Below are 12996 nucleotides of genomic sequence, written 5' to 3'. Positions count from 1 at the left end.
TTATTTTGGGGAGGATGAAAGAGTAAGACCATAATATATTGTAAAAGTATGGGAATGTTAACAATTAAATTTACTTCCACCTCAACTCTCCTTCAACTCATCCCTGATAACTGATATAAGCTAATGAAAGAAAAAGAGAGAAAAAGAAAGAGAAGAGAGAGGAGGGGCGGAGAGGAGATTCTCACTGGGCACTGGTGGTGGGTGGTTCATGCCTTTAATCCTAGCTACTCAGGAGGCTGAGATTGAGGATCATGATTCAGAGCCATCCCAGATAGGAAAGTCCATGAGGCTCTTGCTTCCAGTTAATTAGCAGAAAGCCAGACGTAATACTGTGGCTCAAAGTGTAGAGCATTAGCCTTGAGCAAAAGAGCTCAAAAACAGCCCCCAGGCTGAGTTCAAACCCCATGACCAATCCAAAAAAAAAATTCTCTATGGGGAATTCAATTCCTGAGACTCCTTCTACTGGTCCTCCATATTCCAGAAGGCAGAAATGGAAGGGACAGTGTGAGCACCTTCAGCCCAAGTGATCTTAGAAAAATAACACATGGTTCCTCTGTGAAGGCAGCTTTACCTTGGTTTCTAGAGAAGAACTACCAAGTCAAGTGAGCCTCATCATTTGGACTGAACTGCTTTTCTTTCCACTTTCTTTTTTTGCTCTTTTCTTCCCCTTTTCCCGTTCCTTGTACTGGGCTTATGTTCAGGGGCCTATGCTCACCCAGCTTGCTTACTTCCTCATCTTCCCCCATCAGGTGGTGAAGGTGGGCCTTGTTGAAGACTCTCCATCTACGGCAGGTAAGCTTGGGCTCCTTTGCTTCTCCAGGTAAATAAAGGTAAAGGCTTTTCCAGTTTTCTCTCTGGTCTGAGGCAGAAATTAAAGGCATCAGATGTGGTAAGGATGCATTTTAAAGGGGAACATGTTGGCTTCACTTTCCATTGGAAGGGGGAAAAGCAGGAGGACCCTGAGACCCAAGAAGAAAGCAGCGCTGCCCCTGAGAGGAGACCATGTCTCAACCTTGCCTCTGGTCGACTGTGTTTGTCTCCCTGACAGGTGATGGAGATGATTCACCTGTGGTCAGCCTTACCGTCCCCTCCACATCACCACCCTCCAGCTCTGGCCTGAGTCGAGATGCCACGGCCACCCCGCCCTCCTCCCCGTCCATGAGCAGCGCTCTTGCCATCGTAGGGTAAGACTCTTGCCCACAGTAGTTGTTGTTGTTTTCTGCCTTGTCTGTCCTCTTCCCTGCGTAGTAGGGCCCGGCCTCCTAGCTCACTTCCCATGCACAGGACATTGGCCAAAGATAGCCACACTGGATTAGAATACAGAAGCAGGTCTGCTGTCTGGCCAGGTCATTGAATGCTTAAGGAAATGGAAGGAGTCTCTGCCCTGCCTGTCTTGCATAGTTACAGGGTCAGATAGGATGGTATTGTTAGAGAGGTCCTACATAGATGTGAAGTGTGCTGTGGGTGGGTATCTAGTTATGAGAGCTCTCAGAGTGATAGGAGTGTGTGTGCTTGTGCATGAAACACACTTGAGTTTCAGTTTTCTCTTCCATATAGTAGATGTAAACTGGCCCAGAGCTGTCACACAGCCAAAATGGGAACCAAAGGTCATTGTGAGGCACACAGCCACATAACACTTCTTGTACACCAATCTGAGGGAGGCCCTGGACCTATAGAGCTGATAGCTGATGCTGCCTGCCTGCCTTCCTCAAGTTCAGCTTCCAGGTTGGGGCTGTGGTAAAGAGGTGGCAGACTTCATTACTAGATAATACAAGATCTCTCGCTCTCTTGCGCACACACCTTTACTGTCTCCCTTCTTTCTCCTCTCTACTCTTCTCTTTCTCTCTCTCATCTCAGAACCTCACACTTGCTAAGCACACACTCTACCATTTGAGCCACAGCCCTAGCCTGAGATCTCAGATACAGAGTTTAAGATGTACAGAGTTAAGGTCAAGGAGCTAACCTTTTTCCCCCTGCCATATGTAAGGGAAGGCAGAAAATGACAGTCACAGAGGGCTGAAGGAGACCTCTAAATGAGAGGAGATCAGGCCGTGGAACAAAAAGCAGACTCCTTTCTTCCTCTCTTCTGGCTTTTCCTCTTTCTTTGTAGTACTTGATAGGGAGGCCAGTAGCTTTTCCAGAATTACCAATGACAGTAGTCCCTAAAGAAAACACCTGCTGTAGGGCTCAAATCCCAATCCCTGTCCTCCTTCTTCACAGTATCTTTCACGATCTTCTACTGATTTGTCTAGAAGGGATAGTGTAGGAACATGTCCACATTCTGCCCCAGGGACCTGCCACTCCAGGCTTCCAAGGGACCTGTTTTCCCTGACTGCATGAAGGATTTCTACTCAGCATAGAACTGGGAATGATTTAACCAACTCTTAGACCTCTTTTCTTATCCTATTTAAGCTTTTTTTTTTAACTGAAATGAAGCAGAAAGAAAAGTCAGATGATTCTCATAGCCTAGGTACCTATTGTGTCTGACGCCTTCTTTCAAGAAAACACTCCTTTTCTCCCAAGAGCTAAAATTATCATTGAGCTAAAAGTGTTATACATAAGCAAAAGCACAGGGAAACATCCATTGGCAGTCACAGTGGTGCTTCTGCCCCTGCTGCAGCTTCTTTATCCTCCACCTGGCTGGGGCTGCAGCTTTTTTGTTTGCTCCTATGTACATACATATATGTACATGCATATCCGTGTGCACTCCTTCACAAAGCTTTCTGCTCTGCTTTCCTCATGCTATAGTGGTTTCACTTGGTCCTTTAATTTGGGCCTTTATATTCTCCTGCCTTGCCCTCAGATAAGCCTTACTCTCCATCCCATAGGAGCTACTCAGCTGACTTTCCCCATCTCCTACTCCTAGAAGCTGCTGGTCCCTGTCCCTCATAGGGCTCATGTAGTTATGCCGTGGGGGCAAAGCTGGCATCTTGTTTTCATTCCCCTTCTCCAGGAGCCCCAACAGCCCATATGGAGATGTGATCGGCCTCCAAGTTGACTACTGGCTCGGCCACCCTGCAGAGCGAAGGAGGGAAGGTGACAAGAGGGATGCCAGCTCAAAGAATACCCTCAAGAGTGTCTTCCGCTCAGTGCAGGTTTCCCGCCTGCCCCACGGTGGGGAAGCCCAGCTTTCTAGCACCATGGCAATGACTGTGGTCACCAAAGAGAAAAACAAGAAAGGTAAGTTCAAAAAGTCCATGAGACTCTTATCTCCAGTTAACCACCAGAAAACAGGATGTGATGCTGTGGCTCAAGGGGTAGAGCTGTAGCCTTGAGCTGAAGAGCTCAGGGGCAACATCCAGGCCCAGGGTTCAAGCACCATGACCGACCAAAAAAACAAGGCACCCGGTCGTTCATAGTTCATGCCTGAAATCCTAACTACTCAAGAGTCTGAGATCTGGGAATTGTGGTTTGAAGCCAGTCTGGGTAGGAAAGTCCAGGAGACTCTTATTTCCAATTAACCAGCAAAATGCTGAAAGTAGAGCTATGGTTCAAGTATTAGAGTGCTAGCCTTGAGCAACAGAGAAGCTCAGGGACATGGCCCAGATCCTGCATTCAAGCCCCAGGATCAGGACACATACATGTGTGCACACGCGTGCACACATGTGCGCGCGCGCGCGCACACACACACACACACACACACACACACACACACGGCAATACTGAGTAAAAGGGGCTGATTAAGGTACCACAAGCAGAGTTGAAGGGTGACTTCTGTACATGAAGCAGGATGTTCAGGTAGTTTTCCACTGTCCAGCTGGCTGGAATCCTGCAGTAGCTGAGCTGTGTGAACCCCAGATCCAACCTCCCACAAATACTCCCAGAACAACTGTACCTCTTCCTGTGTGTGCACCTAATAGTCCTGGCAGAGACTATACCAAAACCTACTAGACAGCAGCACAGGGACCTTCCAAGGTCTGCCAGCCCTCTGCCATCCACTCTGCTTTTGCTTGCTTCCTGTAGCAGAGCAGGTCCACACATCAGCCAGGTTAGGCAGGGAGACAGGCCTGCTCAAGGCAAGTAGAACATTCCAGCTGGAATGGGCTTCAGAACCCTCAGCCCTCACTGTACCAGTAACGATAGTGAGGCCCAGGTAGAGCTACGGGACCTTCGCCAGTTACCTAGGATCTCAGAGATCCTGACCCATAATGCACTACAGAGAAGAAGGTGGGCTTTTTACATATTACCCTCCCAGTCTGCAGAGGAGGGAATGGCTTCTTCCCCAGGACTGCAACAGGCGTTTCCTGCTGTTTTTGCAGTGCCCACCATATTCTTGAGTAAGAAGCCCCGGGAAAAGGAGGTGGATTCCAAGAGCCAAGTCATTGAAGGCATCAGCCGCCTCATCTGCTCCGCCAAGCAACAACAGACTATGCTAAGAGGTGTGGTGGTGGCAAGAGATGGCAGGGTGGGAGTGGGGGCCATGGTTCTCCCAAAGGGTGGAGAGGTAGATCCAGCTGCCCATCACCTCTCTTCCCTGTCATTCCCAGTGTCTATTGATGGTGTTGAATGGAGTGACATCAAGTTCTTCCAGCTGGCAGCACAGTGGCCCACTCACGTCAAGCACTTTCCAGTGGGACTCTTCAGTGGCAACAAAGCCACCTGAAGCCTTGCCTCCCAGGCAATCTCCCTCATGGCACTGCCAATCAGCCTCACCGCCTGCGGGCAGGGGGAGGCCAGCAGGCCTGGGCTCAACACCCCCTTCCCAGCACTGGAGCCTGCCTCTCACATGCCCAGTCCTAAAGGACACTGCCACTGGGGACGCTGCCCTCCCCTACCACTGCCCAGGCCACTCCTGGGCCTCTCCTCCATCCCTTCCCTGGACCCTCTCCTTTGCAGGAGGAAGGATTCAGGCCCAAAGAAGGTTGGTTCTACCTTTGGGTGCCCATAGACCCTAGAATTGAATCCTTCAGGCCTTCTTTCACCCATTCCCCTAGCTCTTAACCCCTATGGCCCCAGTTCCCTTCCTAGAAACAGGAAACCTGGAATCTATGGCAATAGGGGCTTATCCCTCTCCCAACAGCCAGGCTACTGGGCTCTAGTTTTCTAAGGCCTTGCTGCCAGATGCCACTCACCCTGTCCACCTCTGAAGAGGCTGGGCTTCTTCCAACTCTTGTGAGGAACTCATCTGTCCCAGTTTCCCAGTACAGGTTGAAGGGGCACTTGGGCACCATAGCTTATTCCCGGGTAGGAGGGGCTTTCTCAGTTTCCCCATGCATGACTTCCTGCCACCTGAGTCCCTGTGGATGTACCATATCCTGGTGTTTCTTTGGTTCTTTACATGGCCAGTCCTTTGTCATGTGTATGACTAGTTCCATGCACAGGTCTTGTCCTTGTGGCTTCCTCCCTGTTGCTGATACTCCTCCTCTGCCTCCCAGCTGACCACCCAGCATGGCTGTGCCTTCCCCAAAAGGTGGGAAGCAGGCTCCCTGCACATAGTGTGTCTCCTCTCCACTATCACTTTGTCTCTCCTTCCCTATTCTGTCATCCCATCTGTTCCCTCTCAGGGTAGCAGGCAGTGACCCATCCTCTACCAGATCTCTCCTTGCCCAGCCCCCAGCAAAACCTTCAGAGGAGGCTGAGGATGCAGCGCTGGATGCCTCTGGCATCCCCTGGGCCTCTCTGTTGCACTCTCATTGTTCAAAGTGTTTTTCTCATTCTCCATGCCTTCCCCAAATTCTTCCAGCCTTCTTTCCCCACAGCCCAACCCTACTGCCTAAAGCGTCTCCTTGGCCTGAGAGAAAAGTGGGTTGGGAGCACTGGGGCCATGTTGGATTTTTCATTCAATAAACTGGTGGTTTCTTACCAACTGCCTTGGGCTTCTGTGCCCCAAACTGTGACCACAGCTGTCCACCCTCCACAAGATGTGACAGTACTCCATTAGGGTCAGCCAGGAACAAGCCCCAACTCTCTCCAATATGGGAGAGCCTGCAGTGGCTCACATCATGTGAGCCACTTGATGTGAGGTGGACACGTGGCAGATGTAGAAGTGATGCTCTCCCAGGGCAAGCTGGAAGTGGTGCTGAGGCTCAAGTGGTAGAGCTCTAGCCTTGAGAAAGTCTAGGGACAGTGCTCAGGCCCTGAGCTCAAGCCCAGGACTGGCCAAAAAAAAAAAAAAGAAGGGCCAGGGGCCAGGAGTTGGGCCTAGTGGAAGAGTGCTTACTTAGCATGCACAAAGACCTGTGTTCAATTCCTCGGTACCTCATACATAAAAAAAATGCCAGAAGTGGTGCTATGGCTCAAGTGGTAGAGAGCTAGCCTTGAAAAAACCCACGGACAGTGCTCAGGCCCTGAGACCAAGACCAGGACTGACCAAAAAAAAAAAAAGTGATACTATCCCCACATGGAATCTGGAATCCTCTATTTCCAGGACTCCCCACCCCTAAAGCACATCCTAAGGTGGTAGCATGTGAAGGGCTACCTTCTCTTCTGAAAGTTTTAAGCCAATAGCATGTTGCCTCAGTAGGTAGAGAGCCTATTACTCAGGTTAGTTCACTTTCCTTCTGGCCCTTGACCCAATATAGAACATAGAACATTGTCATAGCCACTATTTCCTGGGAGCTGGGTTTTCCCCATACTTCATGGCAGAGGCCACGCAGCTTTTCCCAGAAAATTCCATAGGTAAGGACTTGTGGCAAAGGTGAGCAGAGCCTGGTTGCTTCACCGGGCAGGATGAAGCAGCCAAGTTGGGCTGCCACTGGCCTCAGATTCCCCAGGCCCTGAGGAGAGACTTCCTGAGCTGGAAAATGAAAATAGTGCCTGTTCCCAGGGGGAAAAGCCTGGGAGGTGGACCACAGTGCTCAAGAAGAACTAAGAACATCCTTCACAGTACTGAAGGAAGTGCTTCCCAGTTAGAGAACTCCAGGGGAAGCCAGACCTGCCTTCTGCTGGCAGAGAGCAAAGATTGCCACAGCCCAAATGAACAGCCGCCGGTAAAATTCTAACAGCTGTCTGTGACCTGTTTACTTCCCTCCACTCTTCAAACTCTTTTCCTCACCACCCCAGCACAAGTTCCCTGGCTCCCAAATCCTGGGCTCTGTTTTCTCATTTGACCTATTACCTATTGGATGGATAATCCCTCTGTGACTCTTCATCAACTCATCCACTGGACCACACCCTCTCGTCCTGCCTCCGATACAGCATCCCCAGCTCCCAACCTAATATACTGGAGAACTCTAGGCTCCACCCCAGCCTCGGAGTGAGCTCACTGGTCCCATCAAACTCCATTCTTCAGTTGGTTCCTCTCCTACCTGGCATTCAGTCCATCAGCAAGTTCCAGGCTTTTTAAGGCCCAGCTGCATCTTACCCTTCTCATTGTGTTGTTATCTCTTGGCTATATATTGCCAAGGGATGACCACTGAGTGTCATCTCAAGACAAGATAAATGTTGTAAGCATGTATAAAAACCAAAGATAGGGAATGTGGCCCATCCTGAGAACTATACACAGTTGAAATGTTAAAAGGCAGTGGAAAACTGGACACTGCTGGCTTATGCCAATAATCCTATCTGTTCAGGATGTTGAGATCTAAGGATCCCAGTCTGAAGCCAGCCTGGGAGGAAAGTCCATGAGACTCTTATCTCCAATTAACCATCAGAAAACCAAAGTGGCACTGTGGCTTAAGGTGATAAGAGTGCTAGTCTTGAACAAAAGAGCTCAGGGATAGCACCCAGGCCCTAAGTTCTAGTCTCACAACCAACAAAAAGAAGAGTAGTGCGAGCTAGGCAACAGGGTTCCAGTCTGTAATCCTAGCTACTCAGGAAGTTGAGATCTGAGGATTGTGGTTCAAAGCCAGCTCCAGCAGACAAATCCTGGAGATGTTTAGGTAACCAGTAAAAAGCCAGAAGTGGAGCTGTGGCACACATGGTAGAGTATAACCCTTGAGTGAAAAAGTTAAGCAAGAGCATGAGTCCGTGAATTCAAGCACTAATACTAGCCCAAAAAAAGCAGTGGGAATTATGTGTAGAGCAGAAGTGGAAAGAAAAAGACCTTATTACTATTATAATTGCTCTTTATCAAAGCAAGGATTGTAGCCTCAGTGCTGAGACAGTGGGAACCAATGAACAATTTCAGGCAGAGCAATGAGGTTTGGCTTCAGCATGCTGGAGAATGCAGGGCCTGCTCTCGAGACTAACCTGTTCAGAAATGATGCGATGAGGACATAGGCTCAGGAGAGAAGTAAACCGGAGGGTCATTTTAAGAGGTGGCTCATGCCTGTAATCCTAGCTACTCCGGAGGCTGAGATTTGAGGATCAAGGTTCAAAGCCCTGGCACTACAAAGCCATGAGACTCATATCTCCACTTAATCTCTAGAAAACGGGGAGTGGAGCTGTGACTCAAGGGTAAGGCTTGAGCTGAAGAACTCAGGGACAGTGCCCAGGCCTAGAGTTCAAGCCCCACGACCCTCTTCCCCCGCGTCCCCCCACACACAAAGAGGTGAAATCAACAGGTTTGGGGTGCTGGTAGAAAATGGTTCTGAAATGGAGTGAAAGACAGCACTGGCCATCTGCCCTACATAATGCACAGATGGTGAGACATCCCTGCAGGAGACTTGGACGGAGATAGCAAGGGCTGGGTCTGTGAGCACTCCCAGTGGAGGCTGAATATACGGGTCTGGCTAGAGATGGGACTAGGGGCATATAGAGAGCTGACGTCAGAAGAGGATGATATGTGTATGGCACATGCGCACGCGTGCGTGCGCACACACACACACACACACATTGATCTCCCTTTCTTGGTACTAAACAGCTCTTGCTGTTCTGCTCAGATTCACCTTTCTGTTTGCTGCCTCATTTGTTACTTGCTTTCATTCTCAGATTTTTCTCTCTGGGGCAGCACTATTAGAGACTGGCATATATTTTACATATTTTTTCCTCCCCATCTCCTGCTGTGATGCACAGTGTTAAATAAGCTTATCAATAATAATAAAACTGTAAAGAAGGGTGTCTAGGGGCTGGGAATGTGGCTTAGTGGTAGAGTGCTTGCCTAGCACTTATGAAGCCCTGGGTTTGATTCCTCAATGCCATATAAACAGAAAAAGCCTGAAGTAGCACTGTGGCTCAAGTGGGAGAATGCTATATAGTCTTGAGCAAAAGAAACTCAGGGACAGTGCCCAGATCCAGAGTTCAAGCCTCAGGACAAGAAGAAAGTAGAGAAGGAAGAAGAGTGTCTATCAGGAACAAAGCTTAATGTGAAATCTTGATGCCATTTTATTCTGTTCTTTCAATGACCTAAGAAGATTTAAGTATTAGGAATCTCACTTAGACTTGAGGAAGAAGGCAGAAATAACATTTCTTTAGCCAGCCAGCTAAAGAGAGCAAGCCTTGATTTTAGCGGTCTTACAACTATGTCCCATCCTGATGAGCAGGACAGGTATCCGTGTAGCTTAGCTCGGATGCCACAGGAAGAGAGAGCACAGATTTGTCAGGACAGGAACCCAAGCCTCTCAAGAAAGCTCTGACAAGACTTGACCCTGTAATCCTAGGTAATGCAGGAAGAGAGGCTGAAATCTGAGGATCATGGTTCAAAGCCAGCCCAGGCACTAAAAAGTCCATGAGACTCATCTCCAATTAACCACCAGAAAACTGGAAGTGGCACTGCAGCTCAAGGGGTAGGGCTCAGGGACAACGCCCAAGTCCAGAGTTCAAGTCCCACAACTAATAAAAGAAAAAAATAAATGGTAGCTCTCTAGCCTTGAGCTGAAGAGCCCAGGGACAGTGCCCAGGCCCAGAGTTCAAGCCCCACAACCCACAAAAAAAAAAAAAAGAACTGCCTCAGCCTTGCCAGGGATGGACTGGGAGGGAGGGGGCTGCCAAGGCACTGCAGAAAATAGCTGAAGGATCTGAATCACCACTGGGCACTGGTTCTTCCCTTTACTCCCCATATACTGAGCACCCATCAGCAGCCTGGCAAGAGACCAGCAGCTACCGGGGGAGTGCAGGACAGAGCAGGATGAAGTAACAGCCCCTCCCTTGAGGGAAGCACGGCGTTATCCAGTAGACTAGATAAACAAGGCAAATGGCTGAAAGGTTGAACATCAGCAAGGTTAAGCACTGAAAGCAAGATAAGGGTGTGAGAACAAACTGAGCAGGGAAAGGCCAGCACAAGGGAGGCAGGGCCAGCTGCCCAAGGAGAAGCACAAAAGAACCTGCCAAAGCCTTCACCAAGCAGCAAAGCCTGAGCAAGGAACCTTTAGCAAAAGCCATCAAGTGAAGCTGACAGAGGTTCTCTGTTTGCCTGGGACAAGATGGTAAAAGGGATACACCTTTATTACAAAATAACACAGGGAAGGGCAGAGGTGGTAGATGTGTGTTTACACCTGGGTAGGCTGCAGGCAGCCCAGGCACAGGTTCACAAGAGTGGGGGTGGGTAGCAGGTGTGTCTGGCCTCAGGGGAACCTGACTGGCTGTATATTGAGGGAATGTGATATTTCATGGGACCGAACATGCCACGTGTTCTTATTTCTCTTAACCTACTTTGTTTGCTCCATCTCCCTTCCATGGTCTCAGTGACAAAATGACCTGGAGATTCAAGAGAGAGCCAGTGTTCATTGAGAACCCAGGCTGCCCAAGAACAGCAAATAAAAAGTTGGTACCCAGCTGGGCACAGTGGCCCACGCCTGTAATCCTAGCTACTCAGGAGGCTGAGATCTGAGGATCACAGTTTAAGGCTGGCCCAGGCTGGAAAATGCATGACTCTTAGCTCCAATAAACCACCAAAACAAAAAAAGTCTAGAAGTGAACTGTAGCTCAAAGTAGCAGAGTACTAGCTTGAGCAAAAGAACTCAGGGTCAGCCCCAAGCCCTGAATCCAAGCCCTACTACCAACAACAAAAAAACAATGGCTGGAGGTGTGGTTTGGTAGTAAAAATCACCTGTATAGAAAACACAAGGCCCTAAATTCAAACCCCAGTACCACCAATAAAATCATAAAAACAAAAAGCTGGGTATGTTGGCATAAGCCTGGCATTGCAGCTATAAGGGAAGTTTAAATAAGATCAAAGACCATGCTGGCCCAGGCAAAAAAAAATCCCTATTGTAAAAAATGATAATAATAGTAAGCCAGGCAGCAGTGGCTCATGCCTGTAATCCTAATTACTCAGGAAGCTGAGATCTGAGGATTGTGTTTCAGAGCACAAAAGTCCATGAGACACATCTTCAATTAACCCTCAGAAAACCTGAAGTGGCACTGTCGATCAAAGTGGTAGAACTCAGGGACAGCGTCCAGGCCCAGAGTTCAAGCCCTGTGATTGACAAAAATAAAAATAATAACAACAAAAGCAAAAGGGCTATGACTCAAGGGGTAGAATGCCTGTCTGGCATGCACAAGACCCTGAGTCCAATCCCTATTGCCAGAAACCGTAAAAAAGTGAACCCTGGTCTTCCACTTGGCACAGCTTTTTCCTCATCTCAGAGTCTGTTTCCTCCATTCTAAAACAAGAGCCATTGAAACAGCTTCCAACATGAAGAACACGTCGCAGGCACTGCTGAAGTTTTGAAATAATAGGTGTCTAGACCCACCCTGACACCACCAAATCCGAGCTACAAGGGTTCCTGGAGACTGACATCACTAAATGCAACAAAAATGTCCTGGTTCCAGATTTTCCTTCAAGGGTTTAGTTACAATCTAGTACATAGACAGGCTGGATGTCCCCAGAAGACCAAAGATAACAAACTAGAAAGATCCTTGCAAGCTGACCAGCTGCAACTGACATGGAAAAACACAAGCGGGGCACAGATGTAAAACATCTGTGGGCACATGATCAACAATGAGCACAGGAAACTGGTAATAGCAAGTGGACTTGGTGATACATACATGTCTGTAATTCCAGCACTCAAGAAACGAGGCAGAAAGATCATGAAGTCCAGGCCAGCTTGGCCTATGTAGTGAAACATTGTCTTAGAAGAAAAGAAACTGGTAACTGCAGGCATTGTTGGGCAGAGAAAGCAAATGGCTAAAGACAATTTATGTTACATGAATGCTGCATCATATGAAACTGTTAACTCTGAAAAAGATAATTAACAGAAACACAAGATCAGTGGGGGGGGGAGAAATCTACGCTTTGTAACTGAGATGTGTATGACCTTGAGATTTCGATAACCATAAGCCTGACCTGTGAGAGCTGTCGACTTGGCTTCACAGGGGTCAAGGTATTGGTTGTTTACAGTGCTGGAGATCAAATGCAGGACTTCTGCATGCTAAGCAAATGCTCTTCCATTGAGCTATATCCCTGACCCTAGTGGTAGTATACTATTTAAAGGGAACATTCCCCCATGAGCTTTGTAGATAATTCATCTGGGACATTGGCCCTGGGTTGAGCAGCATGTAGACTGACATAAGGAAAATAGCATGAGGAGAGGTCCAAAAACTGTGAAGAGAAAACTGAGTGGAGGCACCTTCACTGTCTCTATCTTCACTGTAAAGGGAGCAGGCTTCTTGCAGACAGCAGAAGCTGTGGGTGACTACCACAGGAAAGCACTAAGGAAAAACTTGTTTTTACAGTTCTCTTAGCAGAAGAGGGTGAATGAACTCCCTGTCACAGCACATACTCAAGCTAAGGGTACAAGATCACCTGTGTCACTTGCACATAGAGAATTGTCAGGATCCATGAAGGTGTTGGGCCTGGTGAACTCTTGAGTATGAAGCCAGCCTTACTCTAATCATAAGAAACAAACACCCCAGGTGTTTGGGCAGCTAGGGTGCTGACATCAGGCCTCACTGTGCAGCTTTTGCTCCTCAGGGTAGTCATCCTTCTAGAACCATCCACCTCAAAGTGGTTAGGGGCAGTATGGATCCAGGGATAAAGAGAATCAGACCAGAACCTGGTTTGGGAGGGACTTATCAAGATCAGTAAGTGTATCCTTACACTTTTTTTTTTTCCAGTCTTGGGCTTGAGCTCAGGGCGTGAGCACTGTCCTTGGACTTTCTCAAGGCTAGAGCTCTACCCCTTGAGCCTCAGCACCACTTCCGGCTTTTTTCTATGTATATGGTACCGAGGAATCG

The 12996-nt window shown here is 48.4% G+C and overlaps 1 protein-coding gene across 1 annotated transcript in view; it reads left to right on the top strand.

Annotated features, from left to right (window-relative positions):
- The window catches only part of Pacs1 (phosphofurin acidic cluster sorting protein 1), a 111638-nt gene extending 105832 nt beyond the window's left edge, over positions 1-5806 (top strand). The window contains exons 20-24 of the mRNA XM_090347317.1: positions 750-792; positions 1049-1184; positions 2954-3180; positions 4260-4379; positions 4488-5806. Coding sequence (XP_090203443.1) covers positions 750-792; positions 1049-1184; positions 2954-3180; positions 4260-4379; positions 4488-4603 — 642 coding nt within the window. The 3' untranslated portion in view covers positions 4604-5806. The remainder of the gene's footprint in view (positions 1-749; positions 793-1048; positions 1185-2953; positions 3181-4259; positions 4380-4487) is intronic.
- Positions 5807-12996: the final 7190 nt, after the last annotated feature.

The sequence above is a fragment of the Megascapheus bottae genome, chromosome 16 (genome assembly GCF_031878675.1).
Source record: "Megascapheus bottae isolate mThoBot1 chromosome 16, mThoBot2.hap1, whole genome shotgun sequence".
NCBI classification, from domain to species: Eukaryota; Metazoa; Chordata; class Mammalia; order Rodentia; family Geomyidae; genus Megascapheus; species Megascapheus bottae.
Note: the sequence above shows the minus strand (reverse complement) of the source record. Positions and strands in the feature narration are given on the sequence as shown.